The sequence below is a fragment of the Sciurus carolinensis genome, chromosome 3, assembly GCF_902686445.1.
Source record: "Sciurus carolinensis chromosome 3, mSciCar1.2, whole genome shotgun sequence".
Lineage (NCBI taxonomy): Eukaryota > Metazoa > Chordata > Mammalia > Rodentia > Sciuridae > Sciurus > Sciurus carolinensis.
In genome coordinates, this window is record NC_062215.1 from 102,645,455 (window position 1) to 102,664,902 (window position 19,448).

At 41.1% G+C, this 19,448-nt stretch overlaps 1 protein-coding gene across 1 annotated transcript; it reads right to left on the bottom strand.

Moving 5' to 3' along the window:
- Nucleotides 1-13,209: 13,209 nt before the first annotated feature.
- On the bottom strand, nucleotides 13,210-14,736 carry LOC124979462 (sperm motility kinase 2B-like). Its single transcript, XM_047543862.1, has one exon. It carries the CDS (start codon nucleotides 14,734-14,736, stop codon nucleotides 13,210-13,212), a length of 1,527 nt encoding a protein of 508 aa, XP_047399818.1.
- Nucleotides 14,737-19,448: the final 4,712 nt, after the last annotated feature.

Consider the following 19,448-nt stretch of genomic DNA (forward strand, 5'->3'; position numbering starts at 1 on the left):
CTCAAAGACAATAAAAAACAGAAACACTCATAAAATCTGAAAACTTAGGGAGTATACTAGGTAATTCCTAACATTCCACTGAAAATACCAACAGTATACTTTTGACCATTTCGAAATCTTTCACAATTTTTCTTGATCCCTTAAAGGGAAAGAAAAACTGACTCTTGAGTGACATAAGCCCACATTGTATTTACACAGTTAAAATCTGTTAAGAAAAAAATAGAGAATTCTACTTCAAATTAAGACTTAGAAAGTACTGATGGATATTCACCCACTCGTTTGGCAAGTGAAAGCTATATTGGTCACAAAATCATAGTGTTTAAAACATATCAAAGAATTAAGTACACCTCCCAAAGCCTCTCGATTACTAAATTCCCAAAAGTGATAAGCCTGTCCTACAAGAGATGAAACCCATAGCTGCATTAAATACTCACAGAGCAGTAAAGGAGAAATCCCCACCTTAGATAAACAAGGGCAACCAGAACACCAGCCTGACATAGGGAGCAATATTGTTTACCTCTGTTTTTACTGGGCTTCTGCACAAAATGCCTTGTCCTACAATAAAAAATTCCAAGACACATAAAGAAGAAAGAAAATGTGATCCAAGATCTAAAGAAGATAAAGTCAACAGAGTAAGCCCAAAGCTGACATTGTAGACCCAAAGATAGGAACTTTAAAGTAGCTGTGATAAATACGTTCGGATTTAGTAGAGAAGTTGGACAATATACGTGAAGAGATGGGGAAATCTTTGGAGAAATGGAACCTGTAGAAAAGAACCTAGTAGAAATATTAGAAATTTAGAAACTAAAACTATGTAAATTTTAATAGGCTCAACAGCAGTCCCAACATAAAAGAGGAAGGGATCAATGAACGTGAAGACAAGTCAAACAGAAAAAGAAAAAAGAGTGAACAAAACAGAATGGAGGATCTAAAAACTGATGGACAACAAATGGTCTAATGTGTATGCAGTTGGATCCTCAGAGGAAGAAGATCGTGGCAGAAGAAATACACGCAGTGACAATGGTCAAGAATTTTCCAAAATTTTCGGCAAGCTTCTATGAGCTGAATATCTGTGTTCCCTCCAAGTACGTATTTTGAAACCTAGTCACCAATCTAATGGCAGTAGGATGTGAGGCCTTTAAGAGGTGATTAAGTCATGAGGGCAGAGTCCTCACAAATAGGATGTGTGCCCTGATAAAAGAGACCCCAAAGAGCTCTTTCTTCCTAGAGTCCTTCCCATCCTGTGAGACTCAGCTAATAGGTGTTGAGTCCTCACTCTGAACAGCGAGCAGATTTTCATAGACAATCAATCTAGTGCCTTGATCTTGGTCTTCCCAGCCTCTAGAACCATGAGAAATAAGTTTCTGTTGTTAATAAACTTTGAAAAAAATTTTTTTCAAAATTAGGCATGAGGGTATAGCTCAATGGTGGAGTGCTTCCCTACCATGTGTGAGGCTCTGGGTTTAATCCCCAGTACTGAAAAAAAAAAAAAAAAAAAAATCCAAAATTAATTAAAAAAAAAAAAAAAAAATATATATATATATATATATAAGCAGCTAGATAAAATTTAACAGGAGAACTATAAAGAAAACACACCTAAGAATCTTATAGTCCAACTACTGGAAAATAAAATAAAATAAAATAAAAAGTCCTAAAACAAACTATAAAAAAATTACATACAGGAAACAAAAATATGAATTACTATTGACATTGAAAAATAAAGGCCAGAAGACAAGTGAATGATATCCTTAAAATCCTGGGATGGTGGGGAGAGACTTTCAAAAATGAGAAATTAATAATATGCTATAATTATACTTCAAAATGAAAGCAAGCAGTCATAGTGGCTCGGGCCTATAATCTCAGCAGCTTCTGAGGCTGAGGTAGGAGGATCACAGGTTCAAGGCCAGCCTCAGCAAATTAGCCAGGCCCTTAACAATTCAATGATACCCTGTCTCAAAATTTAAATTTTTTAAAAATATTTTTTAGTTGTAGGTGGACACAATACTTTCATTTTATTTTTATGAAGGATCAAACCCAGGACCCCAGTGAGCGTGCTACCACTGAGCCACAACCCAGCCCCAAAATTTAAAACTTTAAAAGGGCTAGGATAAAGGTCAGTGGTAAAGAGCCCCTGGGTTCAATCCCCAGTATCCACCCCCACAAACAAAAACGTGAAAGAGAAATAAAGACACTTCAGGCAGACAAAGGGTAAAAGAATTTTCTCCAACACTAAAAGAAATGCTAAGGGAAATTCTTCAAGCTAAAATCTGAGGAAAATGATTCCAATGGAATCCTGTATTTCCAAGACAAAATGTCTATAAATATCTAGGCAAATAAAACTTAAAATGTTATTTTAAATTACATATATTACTATTATATTTGCTATAAATATACTACACACTACACTGTTATTCTTTCTGCTTCAAGTATTTTAAATATATATAAAATATATGTAAATCAGGGCTAGAGATGTAGGTTAAAGGTAGAGCACTTGCCTAGCATGCACAAGGCCCTGGGTCTAATCTCTAGCACCCCCAAGAGAATGAATGAATAAATAAATAAATAAATGTAAAACAAAAAGAATAGCCCTGTATTGTAGAAGTAACACAATAAGAACACAAAAGACTAGAGTAGTAAATAGAGTTGCACAGTTATAAAATGTTGATATTTTCATTAAATAGGAAAATATCATTTGTACTTAGTGATAAATTAAAGATGGATATTGTAATTCCTAGAGCAACTACTAAAAATAACACTAAAGAGGTTTAGCTAACAAGGCCAACAGATAAAAGGAAATATTTTAAGTTAATTGATATCATCCAAAAAAAGGCAGAAAAGAAACAAAGATAAAGAATAAGTAGAACAGATATAAAAAAAATAATGAAATGTAAACTTAACCCTTACCATATCAGTACCTTACATTGAATGCAAGTAGACTAAACACTCCAATTAAAAGACTGGTTTCCATCTTTATTTTTAAAGTTAAAAAAATTTAAAAATAAAGATGGAAACTGTCAGGCTGGTGGGGGAAGGCAGGATCCAACTGTATACCGTTTATAAGAAACAAATTTTTATTAAAAAAAAGAAACAAATTTTAAATAAAACTTAAGTTCACAAAAGGACTGAACAGAAGGTTTATAATAGTCTTATATATAATAGCCCCAAATTAGAAATAGCGTACATGTCTATTGTAATAGTTACTACTGCATCACAAGTTACCCAAGCACTTGGTGAATTAAAACTTTTGTTGTTATACAATTTCTTTGGGTTAGGAATCTCACCAAAAAAGCAGCAGTCTCTTCTCTCATGGATTCCAATAAATGCGTTGAATGAAGCTGCAGTCATCTCACATTTGGAGCAGGATCTGATTCAGAGCTGGTTGTTGGCAAGGTTCGTTTCCTCACAAGCTGTAGGACTGTTGGTCTGAGTTCCTCATCAGCTGTCGGCTGAAGTCCTCCTCAGTTCCTATCATATGGAGCCTTCCAAAGAGCAGCTCACAACATGACAGCTTGCTTCAAAAGAGAAAGCAAGCAAGAAGAACCAGAGTGTCCCTAAGTTTGGATGATATCAATCTTTGCACCAAGATTATGTCCAAATCTTGGAAATGAAATGTCATTGTATTTTCTATTCATTATAATAAAGGCACTAGATCCAGTCCACACTCACAAGGAGAGGATAATATGAGGATGTGATAACATGAAGTGACGGTCATTGGGAGCCATGACCAAAGTTGCCTACCAAAATCTGTCAACAGGAAAATAGGTTTTAAATTTGTAATATTTTCATAATCAGTGAAAAATGGGGCAGGAGGGTGACCAACAAGCACAGCAACATAGATGAATCTCAAAAAATTTCACTCAATTATGATTAGCTAAATTAACTACAAAAGAATACACTTTAGGGACTAGGAATGTAGCTTGGTGATTATAGCTCAGCATACAGAAGGCCCTGGATTCAATCCCCAGCATGGAAAAATAACAATAATAATAATAATAATACAAACTACATGATTCCATTTATCTGAATTCCAAAAACAGGCAAAACCAATCTGCAGTGACAGATATCAGAACAGTTCTGGAGGTTTGGAGGATGCCTCAGCCTGTGTGGTGAGTGCTGCTATACTAGAATATCACAAACTGGGTTATTCATAAAGAACAGAAATTTATTGTCTTATAGTTCTGGAGGCTAAGAAGCCCAATAGCAATGTGTTGGCATCTGGGGAGGGCCTTCTTGCTACCATCTCTTGTGGTGAAATTAAAAATAAAGAGGGAACAACCCACTGCTGTGAAAATGGCATTAATTCATTGATGAGATGTACTCCTCATAACCTAAACACCTCTTAATACTGTCACAATGGGCTGAGTGTGGTAGTGCACGCCTGTAATCCCAGCAGCTCCGGAGGCTAAGTCAAGAGGATGGAGAGTTCAAAGGCAGCCTCAGCAATAGCAAAGTGCTAAGCAACTCGGTGAGACCCTGACTCTAAATAAAATACAAAATAGGGCCAGGGATATGGCTCAGTGTTCAAGTGTCCCTAAGTCCAATCCCCGGTACACTCCCCCACACCCAAAAAAATACTCTCACAATGGCAAATGAATTTCAACATGAGTTTTGGAGAAAACAAAGTACAAGCAGAACATTTGCTTGGAAAGAAGCACGAGGAAATCTTCTCAGGTGCTGGAGGTAGACAGTGTCTCATTTTGTCAAAATCCATGGAGCTGAACATGTACTGTCTGTGTATTTTATTTATGTGAATTATACTTCCATAAATACAACAAGGAAAATAAAAATAAATCTTATAGAGTAGCCCAGTCATATTTCTTAAAAATAAAAGTTGTAATATCAGCACTTTGGATTTTTTAGTCAATGTTAAATAAAATTTAATCGTCTAACATCATCTTCTCCCAACCCAAGAACCTAGACAAGGTGGAGGAGTATATGAGAAAGATGCTGAATCACCAGGGAAAAGCTGTTAAAAACGACATCAGTTGAGGTCAATCCATTGGGGTTTTTCTGCAAGTGGCACATTAGAGGAAACGCCTAACAGGGTAACTGTGGTTTTACTTTACTCAAGGACTGTTAGGTCTGTGGGAAGGAACTGTAACAGAGTTACTAAAAGTATTAAAGATCTAATCTTTTTTTTTTCTTACCTCAGGGGTTGAAAATGTAATGGGTTGCTGATGTCATGTCTAACTAAAAGTTAGATGGAAAAGGAGTTCCATTTTTTACTAATAATAAAAATAAACCTGATATATTACCTAACTACTAAGTAGACCATAATACTATTTTTCCCTAGTCTTTTCATATTAAAATTTTTAAAATGTCACCAGCTAGGGGTGTGACTCAGTGGTGGGATGCTTGTCTGACATGTGTGAGGCCCTGGTTCAACCCTCAGCATCAAAATAAAAAAGTCACACGACACACAAAAGATCTTTATAGAAAGGGTTCCAAAAACAGAATGAGAGCTTTGTTCCATAAATCTTAGAGGAATGATGTCTTATTTTAGTGAAATACAAATTCATTCATAGGAAAAATCCCAGGGCCTTGTGCTTGCAAGGCAAGCACTCTACCGACTGAGCTATCTCCCCAGCCCTGGGAAAACCCATTCTTAACAATTTCTTTTTCCTTTCTTCCTTTCTTTTTCACCCTCTCTTTTTATCACTTTTCTTGATATTCCCAACATATTTTTTTATATTTAAAATACTGGTTTATTGTGAGCCAAAATAAGACTTGTCTTTTAGTAGATATATATACAGAGCTTTGTGTCAGACTACAAAATGAACAAAAATCCATAGAAGAAACTTGTGCCAGGTGCAGTGTCACGCAACTGTAATCCCAGAGGCTGAGGATGCTGAGGCAGAATTGTGAGTTCAAAGCCAACCTCAGCAACTTTAGCAAGATCCTGTCTCAAAATATAAAATAAACACTAAAGAAAGAAATTAAAGAAAACCTTAGAAGATGGAAAGATCTCCCATGTTCTTGGATAGGAAGAATTAATATTGTCAAAATGGCCATACTGCCAAAAGTGCTATACAGATTCAATGCAATTCCAATTAAAATCCCAATGATGTACCTTACAGAAATAGAGCAAGAAATTATGAAATTCATCTGGAAGAATAAAAAACCCAGAATAGCTAAAGCAATCCTTGGCAGAAAGAGTGAAACAGGGGGTATCGCAATACCAGATCTTCAACTCTACTACAAAGCAATAGTAACAAAAACGGCATGGTATTGGTACCAAAATAGAAAGGTGGATCAATGGTACAGAATAGAGGACATGGACACAAACCCAAATAAATACAATTTTCTCATACTAGACAAAGGGGCCAAAAATATGCAATGGAGAAAAGACAGCTTCTTCAACAAATGGTGCTGGGAGAATTGGAAATCCATATGCAACAGAATGGAACTAAACCCATATCTCTCACCATGCACGAAACTAAACTCAAAATGGATTAAGGATCTCGGAATCAGACCAGAGACCTTGCATCTTATAGAAGAAAAAGTAGGTCCAGAGCTTCAACATGTCGGCTTAGGACCAGACTTCCTCAACAGGACTCCCATAGCACAAGAAATAAAAGCAAGAATTAATAACTGGGATAGATTCAAACTAAAAAGCTTTCTCTCAGCACAGGAAACTATCAGCAATGCAAAGAAAGAGCCTACAGAGTGGGAGAAAATCTTTGCCAATCATACTTCAGATAGAGCACTAATCTCCAGAATCTATAAAGAACTCAAAAAAACTCTACACCAAGAATGCAAATAATCCAATTGACAAATGGGCTAAGGAAATGAATAGACACTTCACAGAAGAAGATATACAAGCAATCAACAAACATATGGAAAAATGTTCAACATCTCTAGTAATAAGAGAAATGCAAATCAAAACCACCCTAAGATTCCATCTCACCCCAATTAGAATGGCAATTATCAAGAATACAAGCAACAACAGGTGTTGGCGAGGATGTGGGGAAAAAGGTACACTCATACATTGCTGGTGGGGCTGCAAATTAGTGCAGCCACTCTGGAAAGCAGTGTGGAGACTCCTTAGAAAACTTGGAATGGAACCACTATTTGACCCAGCTATCCCACTCCTTGGCCTATACACAAAGGACTTAAAATCAGCATATTACAGAGATACAGCCACATCAATGTTCATAGCTGCTCAGTTCACAATAGCCAGATTGTGGAACCAACCTAGATGTCCTTCAATTGATGAATGGATAAAGAAACTGTGGTATAGATATAAAATGGAATATTACTCAGCCATAAAGAATGATAAAATTATGGCATTTGCAGGCAAATGGATGAAACTGGAGAATATCATGCTAAGTGAGATAAGCCAATCTCAAAAAACCAATGGACGAATGATATCGCTAATAAGTGGATGATGACACATAATGGGGGGTGGGAGGGGTTAGTGTTAGGGTTAGAGTTAGGGTTAGGGAGGGGGGCAAGAATGGAGGAAGGAAGGACTGTATAGAGGGAAAAGAGGGGTGGGAGGGGTGGGGGGGAAAGGGAAAAAATAACAGAATGAATCAACCAACATTACCCTATGTAAATTTATGATTACACAAATGGTATGCCTTTACTCTATGTACAAACAGAGAAACAACATGTATCCCATTTGTTTACAATAAAAAAAAGAAAAAATATATATAAAATAAAAAGGGCTGGGGATGTGGCTCAGTGGTTAAGTGCCCCTGTGGTTCAATCCCTTATACCAAAATAGAGTTTTATACAAAATAAGTTATTATCTCTCCCACATGCAATCCAAGTTTAAGGATGCTGCAGTTCACAGTGTCAAGAATCAAGATTTCCTGTCTTGGTGCTCCCTAGAGTTGCCATGTGGTATTTCTTGTTGCTCTGCCACCAGCATCCAAATTGTCTATGTCTACGTTCCAGAGAGAAAAACTGACACTCATCGCTTCCTTACATTTCATTGGCCAGATATTAGTCACATAGACACTTCTAAATTTGGCCATCAAATCACCACTTGCCAAGCCCTGCACACAAAGGCAGCCTTATGCCTACCTGGAAATTCCACTAGTAAAAAACACCCAGGACGACAAATAGTGAAGAACAATTAGGAGACAATGATGCTGTTGTCTTCTATCTCCTTAAGAATACACCATAAGATTATTCTTTTGGAAGCAATCACCATATGCATTTATAAGGCAAGAAGTTTGGACTGCCATACAAATATGACTCTCATTGACACCCAAATTCTCATGGAAATGATAGTAAAAACATATATTTTTTAAAGGAAAACTTCAAAAATTCACAAGCACAGGGAGAATGGAAGAAGCACTAATAGCAGCCAAGAGATGGCAACAAAACAGACTTGTGGTAACTGACAGCAGACTAGAGGAAGCTGAAATTAGATGTTTGTGGTAGGGATGAGAGTAGAGATACCATAAAGCATGGAGAGTTGGTTACCAAACCTTTTAAAGGTCCAGAAACTTGCAGGCACAAATTGTCTCTGAATATAAGAAACAGATGAGGGTGAAAACATGATGGCTTGCATAAAAGCAGTTTGTAACATTATGATTTTATATATATATATATATATATATATATATATATATATATATATATACACACACACACACACACACACACACACACACACACACATTGGTCCTCAGTCCCTGGCTAATAACTCTGACCTACTATGTCCAATAGCAGATCCTAAGACTCTCCCCATTCCAGAAGAGTCCCAAACCCTAGGGCAGGGGAAACGCTGCAGAGACAGGTCAAGAAGAATCTGAACAGACAGACTTTGTTGAGTCTCTCCACCATCTTTTAGCTATCATGCCTTTACAATGAAGTCTCTATAAAAACCTGTAAGGATGGGGTTCTAAAGCTTGTGGAAAGCTAAACACATCAAGTTTCCTAGAGAATGGCATAGAAGCTCTGCACCCCTTCTCCCTAACCTCTGTCCATGCATGTCTTCCTCTGTATCCTTACTAATAGCCTTTATAGTAAACCAGTAAATGTGTTTCCCTGATTTCTATGAGCTTCTCAAGCAAATTAATTGAACCCAAGGAGGGGTTCAATCACTGTCCATTAGCCTTACGCATTAACTTGACTCATACTATATATCTCAAATGATTTTAAAAGATTAACGAATTACTAAGGTTACATTCCCAAGATAGCACTTTTAAATGACCTGTATTTAATAACTTTAAAAATTAGGGTATTTGTTGACCTACACAAACTTATTCTCAAATCGATATGGAAAAACACAGGTCATGGAATAGTTGAAACTGCTGGACTCCGCAAACAATATTAAAAAGTTGAATAAGGCATCAAACATTTATATTCATTTGCTGAATTAAGGCAAAATGGTATTAGGAGGTGAGATTGCCATTTGTAGATTTCTATTGCATATCATAAAAGTATTTTAATATGAATACATTTCTGTTAGGTTTTCATCACTGTGACCAAAATACCTGACAAGAATGACTTAGAGGAGGAAAAGTTTATTTTGGATCTTGGTTTCAGTGTTCTCAGTCTATGATCAGCCAGCTCCATTGCTCTGGACCTGAGGTGAGGCAGGAAGAACATCATAGCAGAGGAAAGTTGCTCAGTGGCCATCTATAATGCCTGAGGGCATGCGCCAATGACCTACCTCCTCCAGCCATGCCGCTCCTGTACACTTACCACCCACTGATCCATTCAATTCATTAATCCACCAAATGAATTAATGCACTGATTAGGTTATGTCTCTCATAATACAATCATTTCACCTCAAAACATTCCTGCATTTTCTAACACATGAGCTTTTGGGGGGACACCAGATATTTAAATCATGACAAAACATCTCAAACAATAAGAAAGATATAACCAATCTAAGTGGAAAAATAACTTGAACAAGTAATTTCATATCAAAGATATGAATAAAGATGACCAAACTCTAGAGTTAGCCCAGAAATGTAATTTGAAACTATGAAAGATTATGGGATGGAGACACAGGGTTTTTCAAAATGTTAAACATGTACAACCTTTAACCAAAAACTCTACCTTTAGGAATAATAATAATTTATCATGTAGGAAAAGTATATACATTACACAACATATCAATGTTGGCATTGTTCATAATAAAGAAAAATGCAAACAATGTAAGTTCATAAATAGACTTCAATAAGTGGAACTCACCAAATTAATTGTGTTTAGGTAATATGATAGCACAGTGTAGTCTTAAGTGAAGGAGATATATATGTATTGATATGAAAATGTCTTCAGGATATATTGGATAAATGAAAGTGCATATCACAGAGTAACATGATACATAAGAATAACAGATATGTAAATGTGTGACTACCTGTGTAGGAATAAAAACTCACAGTCAGGTATGGAAGAAAACACACATCTGTTAATAGAGATTATCTATGGAGAGGGACAAAGACCATGAGTAGCATCTGGAAAGACAAAGGCTATTCCCACAATAGAGAGATTGAGGTGGCTAGAGAGTTGGGAAATAGTGCCTGAAAACAAAGATACATCACTTGAAAAGATAAGCAAAGCTCATCTGCAGCTCTACTACCCAAACCACACACACACACACACACACACACACACACACACACAAAGATAAAACAACAAACCAACAAGAGTGACATACCAAGTTAGCAAGGAATGGAAAATGGGTGTGAGATGGTCAGTGGCAAGTAACCAGAGATGTCACACCACAACTTGTAATTACTTGATTCTTATGATAATTATATTGACTATTTTGAGGAAAATATCAATTTTCATAAAGAAGTAATATTAGACATTTTTGCACATAAGTTTCTAAAATCATTCATGTACAAGCACAGCAGGAAGAGTGATAGAAATGAGGGATGGCTTTTTGTGTGTGTATTGCTGGGGATTGAACCCAACACCTCAGGTATGTCAGGTGAGCACTCTATCACTGAGCTATACCCCTAGCTTGAGAGGTTTTTCAAAATTATTTCTTATTTACTTATTCATTTTTGGAACTAGGGATTGAATCCAGGGGTGCTCTACCTCTGAGTCACATCCCCAGCCCTTTTTATTTTTTATTTTGGGACAGGCTCTCACTAATTTGCTTAGGACCTCACTAAATTGCAGAGGTTAGCCTGGAACTTGTAATCCTCCTACCTCGGCCTCCTGAATTTCTGGGCTTAGAGGTATGTGCCACCATGACCCACAAAGAGGATTTAAAAAACAATGACAAGAAGATCTGAAGGCAGCAGGTAGCTGGCAGTAACTAGGGTTAACTAAGTGAAGGAAGAGAAGCAAATATCTGTCTGCATTCTGAGTCTCCTCTTCCTCTTCCCTGGTTCAGAGTAACTTTCTCCTCCCTCAAAAGTCTCTCTTCCATCTCCCCATCTCTTCTCCTTTGGGAAGTCCTGGCAGGGAGTACAGCCCGCCTTCACACTCTGCTGAACACATCTGAACACATCTGTTCTGATCTGCTGGGAGAGACAAAACCAAGAGAGGAAAGAGAGGAAATTCCCTTGGAAAATCCTTAATGCATTACTGTCTCTGGGGATGTTTTCCTTCTCTTTATTTCCTCAAGCGGGGTGTGTGTGTGTGTGTGTGTGTGTGTGTGTGAGAGAGAGAGAGAGAGAGAGAGAGAGAGAGAGAGAGAGAGAAGGGGGGGGAAGGGAGGGAAGGGAAAGAAGGGAAGGGAATAGAAAGAAAGGAAGGGAGGGAGGAAGGAAGGAAGGAAGGAAGCAAGCTTGTGTTGAAAGTTACTCAACCGCCAATCAGTTTGCAATCCTGCGGCCATAAAGGTCGAAGTAACTAAGGAATGAGAAAATGAAAGTAAAATGATTCATATAACCTGAAGAAAAAAATGTTCTAAAAAGTTTCTTGGCCCTCAAGAGGTGTCCCCTAGGCTTCTGGATAAAATTCAAAGTCCTTATTTTGCAAAGAGAAGTAGGCCTCCTTGCTAAAGCTTGCCGGCCTCTCCGACTATGCCCCAGTTTGCCACTGCTCCACTGAAGAACTGGCTGTTTTCCAAAGAAGACCTGTTTCAGATTCGAAGCTGCTCATCATTTTACAACTCTAGAAGCCCTCCCAGAAAACGGAAAACCATTAAAATGACAAATGGGACATACTTTTTTTCTTTTCTTTTTTTTTTTTTTTTTTTTTTTGATAAGGAATGCACTTCTGCCCATTAAGGGGAAGGGCAAGAAGAAACTGCCAGAGTACTTGTGCCAGTCCCAGCCCTTTGGAGACACCAGGGTTCACAGGTGCAGGCGGCCTCCCAGCCTAACTGAAAGGGGGCTTTCTTACTCTTTGCTTGTGCGCACTTCACTTTACAAAATTCAGAGTCCCTGCGACCCAGAGAGAAGAACAATTCCACCTGGGTGCCCTTAGCTTTGATTAAGCAGTAACACTGATATGGTGTAATATCTCCAGTCCCCACATCCCATGTGCTCACACTCCATGACCTCTGGCAGCGACCAAGAGGAGATCTGGGTTACAGAGGCTGCATGGCATGTGCTGAAGCACCCAGCCACTGCTGCTGGCAGGCCCACCCATACCACTGACCCACCTCTCCCTTGCCTGCACATTGGAATATGGAGATGATGCCACAGAACACTCTGGAGTCTCCAAGGCCTCTTCTCCAACAGTTTCCACTCACCCTTCTCCACACACCTCAGGGAGGGGCCTGAAGACGGGGAGGGGGATTCTTTGCCGCCAAAAGCAATCAGCTCAAATGGAATTAAGGCAAGAGAGTTCCCCATCTACACTGGCCCAAGGTGTGAGTCCCGTTCTACACTGGTTCAAGGGGCAGGAGTCTCCACTGACACTGAACGGGTAAGCCAAGGCACCTCGGTCCAGGCCTTGGACAGGGTGGCTGCTGAGCTCCTGCCCTTGCCCTGAGGCTCCCTCCTTTTTCCTTCCTCCTCCTATTCTAAGTCTCTTTTTCTTTTTAAAGAAATCATTGGAACATCCATCATATTACACGATTTGTGGGAAACATATTTATTAAGAAACATCTCTGCGATGGCAGAGAAGAGCAGGACAGGAGGAAGCGTCCTCGGGAAAAGTCTCTGAGGTCTCTGGCAGGTGGGGGTGGAGGAGAGTCCTGGAGCACTGAGATGTGCTCGTGGGCAGAATTCGGTCCCAGAAGCCTGAGTCAGTGGGCACGCCTCACTTCTGAAGCTGAGTCCGCTCGGTGATGGAGGGATGCTCAGAGCTCGGGGTCTTCTGACTGTCCATCGGGCTGTGTCACGTGGACACGATCTCTGGAACCACGCTATTGGGGAGCCTAGGGGGTCTGTGGCCTCCGTCCGCCGGAGCCACCCTTCTTCTCGAGGCGGGCCCGTGGACGCACGGAAGGCAGTAGCAGAGTCGACGAAGGCAGGTGGCGATCCTCCTGGTGACCCGCCTCCAGCCCCTGCCTCTGTCGTGGGCTGGCCCCGTGGAGGTGCCCTGGGAGGCCGAGCTGTCTCCCTCTGCTCCCCGCCTACCAGGGCTGGGCCCAGAGTCTTGCTGGGAGGCGAGCCTGGGAGCGGGTGTCTTCTCGTGGAGGAAGCGCAGAGGAATAGCCGGCACGCTGGCGCACGCAGCGTCCTTCTGGCCTGCGGGTTTGGCCTCCTCGGGCTGCTGCGGTTCACGGGGCAAGAGAAGGGCAGGCTCACTGGTGCACCTGTTGGGGTGGACACTGGGAGGATCCACCGACGGCCCTGGGCGAGGCCCAGCCACTGGACGCCGCACAGGCTTTGCCTGGAGTGGGCAGCCCTCCCCCCGGTTTCTCTGGTGCTGCAGGAGAAGGTAGGTGGCCATGGCCTCATCGAATTGGCGGTTGGCCAGGGACACCCAGGTGTTGTAGGGGTCGAAACCCATGTCAAACATCGTGGTCATGATGGCGGGGTCGGGCCGCTTGAGGAGTGGCTGGCTGGGACAACTGGGTGAAGAGTCCTCGCCCTGGCTCAGCCATGGGTGCCCCATGACCTGCTCTAGGGTGGGCCTCTGTGTGGGGTCCACCGTCAGGAGTTGCTGAATGAGGCTGCGAGCTTCAGGGGACACATGCGGGGGGATGTCGTAACTTGCCTGCAGGACCAGATTCAGCAGCCCCTTACTGGTGCTCGCCATGAAAGGCCTTCTCCCCGTGAGCATGAAATAAAGAGTGACACCCAGGCTCCAGACGTCTGCAGGGGGGCCCTCGAATCCCTTGCGCCGGATGATTTCAGGGGCGAGGTACAGGAGAGTGCCCCTGAACCCGGTCAGCTGCTGCCCAGGCGTGATGCTGGTGCTCAGGCCAAAGTCGATGAGCTTTATGTGGCCCCTGGCATCCACCACGAAGTTCTCTGGCTTAAGGTCGAGGTGCGCCACGCCCTTCTGGTGGCAGTAATGCACGACCTGCACCATCTGCCTGAACGCCCTGCGCACCTTCACCTCCGGTAGACCACCTTCCCTCGGGATGCGAAGCCGGAGCTGCCCCCCCTCCGCGTACTCCATGACCAGGTACATATTGCGGGTGGTCTCGATGACCTGGAAGAGCTGGATCATGTTTCGGTGCTCCAGGGACATCAACCATTCCCGTTCGCGGAGCACAGGCTCGTGCCCCTCTGTCTTCGGCACCACTTTCACCGCCACCTTGACCCCGGTCAGGAGGTGGCGGGCCAGTACCACCTGGCTGAAGCTCCCCTCCCCAATGGGCCTCAGGACACAATAATGGTCGGTGAGGGCCGACTCGAAGCAGGAGCCGGGCCCCTGCGCCACTACACTACTCTCACTACACTCTCTGCGCATCCTAAGCCGGAACACCAACTGAGGATGCTATCTAAAAAAAAAATAACAAACCCAAACAAAACACCAAAACCAACAAACAAAGGCAAAACACAAAACAAACAAACAAACAAAAAACCCAAATCAAAAAACCAACAGCAAACCACCGCAAACACCAACCACCGACCACCAACCACCAAACGCACTAACTACCTGGGAGTCCGACAGGTCACCACCAAGAGCTTCCTGTACTTAATGGACAAAGCCCACCCTCGGGCACTCTCTTATATACCAGGGGTTCGAGGTGACCTCACAGTGGCTCCTTGTGAGGTCAGAGCAAGAAATGACCCAGCCGAGCATGGGCATAGCCCCAGGGTTCTTCTCACTCTGGAGCCTCCTGCACCCTTTTGACTTGCATGATAATAAGAAGGAAGGACCCAGGAAGCTTTCTGTGTCCGTGGGTCATGGAGATTCATATTTACATGTTTAGAGATGAAAACCGGTCCAAGGTTTCAATGGTCTTCTCATTTACTTCCTGAAAATCTGTAATAACTTTCAGATTTTAAAGACCTCATCATGTCTACACTCAAAGTATTCAATTCCCTCACTTCCAACTCCCGGTGATCAGGACCCACTCACGCCGGGATGCTATCACAGAATGCTCTGCTCCCTAAGATGCTCTGGACCTAGGTATTAACACCTATGGGGTTGAGAGGGAGAGAGCGTTCATCATCATTTCCCCACAAGGTTCTCATCAGTTTTCTCCCTAGAAACCATGGAACATGCAAAAGGCAGTGTGTTGATGTGTTCAAAGCAATGAGGGATCCAATACAGAAGCAGACAATCCCAGAACCAACAAAAGTGTCCTTCCCGTTAGGAGAAGGAAGGGAGGCATTGCCACACACCAAGGTCCCTTCCTGCTGCTCTTAACAGAACCCCTTGGACTGGGTGATTGATTGAAGATAGAAATCCCCTTCCCACATTCTGGAGACTGGCAGGTTCAAGGTCCAGTGCCTTCTTGCTGTCATGATGCGAGGGGCAGAATTGTTGGCCACATTCTCTCATGCCCTGTTTTTCTTTGTTTCTTTTTGTGTTCTTTGGACATACTGGCCATTGAACCCAGGGCCTTAGACGCATCAGGGAAATGTTCTATAGCTGAAGTACTTCCCTAGGCTCCCAAATTTCCCTTTTGTGTTTTAGGCTTGTTTGTGAAGACAGTGTCTCCCTAAGTTGCTCAGGTCACTGAAGATCTTTTCATTACAAATAACAACAGCAGCAACAATGGCAACAACAACAAACATCTTTCTTCTGTCCGTTTTTTCTTTGAGCAAACTCTGTTGATCCGTCTTCAGGTTCACTTACACTGGGCATCCTGGGCGACCTATGCACAGTGGCTCTCAGGGACAGCCTCTTGCTCCCACTGAGCACACTGAGGCCTACTTCTGTTCAGGGTCTGTGAAGATGGCTGTCACTTTTGGGTTTCAAGTTCCACCTTATATATTTCTGTATTTTTTGAAATTATTTTCACAATAAGATCATCCCCCAAGTTTGTATAGTACTTATATTTCAAGATATAGTGTGTGTGTGTGTGTGAAATTAAATCTCTGCCAACATCAAATATCTCTTACTATTAGGTCATAACTGAACTGAATTTATTTGATTTTCCTAGGAATAGTGTAATATTGCTAGCTCAGAAATCGTATATCTCATCTAATTTGTGGGACTCCTTTGGATTTCTACTGTTTTTTAGAGATTTTTTGTTCCAAATATTACTAAACAACTCCCTTGGCATTGTAGAAAAAGGCAAATATGGTCCTCATTAGTGAGTCATTCCCTTTGGCTCTGGTAGAACAAACATGGGATTTCAGAGGCATCAAAGTAGGCCTTTGCCCTACTCTTAGATTGTAAGCAGAAGAGATTGAAAAAGTCAACCGTTGTTTTCCTAGTCAGAAAATACTAATCCATTCCTAATGGTGCATGCATTTTAAATTTATCTTCTGAGGACCTATTGGATTTTTATCTATTGATCCCACCTGTCAGCTTCCTGTGACACTTGCAAATTTCCTTCCTGTGGTTGCAGTGTTTATCTGTCAAGGCTTTTGTTTGAAATCAAAAAAAAAAAAAGGAAAATTTATTAGAAGGTCATCAGAGCTGACTGAATTAATGAAAGGCCAGATGGGAAGGCTTGAGAAATGGAAATCAGCTCAGGGGTGACCGTGTGATTGGGTCAAACAGAAACCCAGGCAACAGTCACTCAACAGGACAACGAGGTCTCTGCCTCAGTGATAAATCCAACCTCCATCTGTTCCCACTTTCATCCCTTTCATGACAAAGTATAGAGGAGAGTGTCCAAAAGGGTGATCCAAGATCAAATGTCCTCAGAATCTGTCAAGTCCAAGGTGAAACTGTTGAGAGTACATGTATTGGGAGATTTTTCAAAAGGTAGATAAGTGTACTGAGACAAAATGCCACAGTTGGCATGGTGGCCATGGCCAAGGACAAACTGCCTGCCCTAATAGGAACATACCATTAAATTCTTGATTTGGAATGATCTAGCAGTACTCAGAGCACCGTCCTTAAGTCACCCTTGCCTTTTTCATAAGACCGCTCATTTCCTTGAAATAAGATATCTTTCTAGTCTCAACCAATTACCAAGTTACCTCGTTTCATCAGCAGCCAACAAAAAGTCAAATATTGGAGAAGGTAGTGCTTATATAGAAAGCAAAGAACAGACTGATGTGGATTGCTTTTTTTATCCATAGAAAGTTACAATCAACAGGTAAATATGGTGGGTTTAACAAACACCTTAATATCCTCTCTTGCCTGAAATACTGTTTAGAAGGTACTAAATGGTTATATTTTTAAAGATCTCTATCTAATATTAAGGTTTTGAAAGCTAGAAGGCAGATGTAAGTGTGGCAACCACCTTAACAGAAAAGAAAGTTAAGTCCTATATTAGTAGTGAGAGAGCAAGAGAAGTAATTAGCTTGTGCTGTAGAGAAAAGGAAAAAATTAATAGAGTCAGACACTTATATAAATGGTTAACAGGATTGGTTGAAAGGCTGTTGAGGAATCATTACTCCCAGATCCACTTTTCAACTCTAACCAGCTTGGCTACTGCCCTTTTGAAATAATAGAGGAAAATTGTTATGAAAATAGCATGGAAGAGCTTCTCAAATGGCGTCTGGAGGCCATTAGGAAGCAGTATTTATGCCTTACTCCAGCTGCTCCTAGGAATGGAAACTTCAGTCACCTTCCAACAGGCAGGCATCTAGGCAGGTGAGATTCCATTGTGCCCAGAAACTCAAGGTTCACTTCAAGAGGTTATCTATCAGAGGACTGAGGATGTGACTCAGTGGTAGAGAACTTGCCTAGCATGTACAAGGTCCTGGATACAATCCCTAGCAGGAAAAAAAAAAAAAAAAAAAAAAAAAAAAAAAGTCTATTCAAGAAGTAGAAGACAGATCTTGGAAATTTTTTTAAAAGGTGATGGCAGAAAAGAAAAACTCAACAAAAACATTGGAAGATAAACTTAGGTAAGTCAGAAAGTAAAGTTAAAAGATCAAAGTATAAAAAAGAAAAGATCAGGAAAAGTAGAGGGTAATACTGGAAGTTCCAACATCTAATATGTAGTGATATGAATGCTAGAAAAAGAGAACTTGGAAAACAGAGAGGAAGAAATCATCAGCAAAAGTAATCAAGAAAAATTCCCAGTACTAAAAAGCATAGCCATATTTTAAGAACACACCATGAAACACCCTGGAGGAAAAATTTCCAAAATGACACAACTTTTTGAAAATTCAGAACACTGGCAACATAAAGAATATATTAGGAGATCTTAGGGTAAGGCAGGTAAAAATCAAAACATGACTTCTCAGCCAGGAACAGTGACACACTCCTGCAGTCCCAGCTATTTGCAGGTGGGTGAGATAGGAGGACTACAACCTCCACAACAGTCTCAAAATAAAATAAAAAGGGATATGAATGCAGCTCAGTGGTACAGCACTCATGCTTGAGGCCTGGGTTCAATCCCCAGTACACCTCTCCCCCTGAAAAAAAAAAAACCAGACTTCTCAACAGCAACAGTGGAAGCTAGAAGCGATGAAGCAATGTCATTAAAATTCTGAGACTTATTTCTGGAAATTCTATATTCAACCAAACTGCCAATCAAGTATTTCAGTCAGAATCCTGGTAAAAAGAGATGATACATTCCAGGAGAATAATGGAGGAGATTTCCTAAAAGGACTGAATATAAAGGTTTGGGCAGAGCAAAATTACCACCCAGGCAGGAAGGGAAGAACATGTTATCAGCACACAGAGAGTAGCTATATGCAGGCAGTCACAAGACAAGGGCTCCATGCTGTAGCAAAGGATACAGAAAACTGCCTCAACCTGGAAAGGAAATAAATATCCCAGTCTCTCTCCTCCTGCCTCCCTCCAATCTCCTGTCTGTACTTCCCATTGACCATACTAACCCCTGAGGTCAGACAGCAAGAGACCCTCTTGTTGCTGGGTTATAAATCTTGGTCTCTCAGGAATAAAGCAAAGAGAGGAGGTAGAGAATGTTATAATGACTAAATTTGTTAAAACATGTAAACATTTAGGATAATGACTGTCACCTCTTTTTGCCTCAGGACTAGGATTGAACTCAGGGCCTCACATATGCTAGGCAAGCACTGAGCTACATCCCCAGTCCTTTTTATTTTGAGACAGGGTCTCACTAAGTTTTTCAGACT

Coding starts and splice junctions, on each gene's coding strand:
- LOC124979462 (XM_047543862.1), bottom strand. CDS start 14,736: ATGCGCAGAGAGTGTAGTGAGAGTAGTGTAGTGGCGCAGGGGCCCGGC.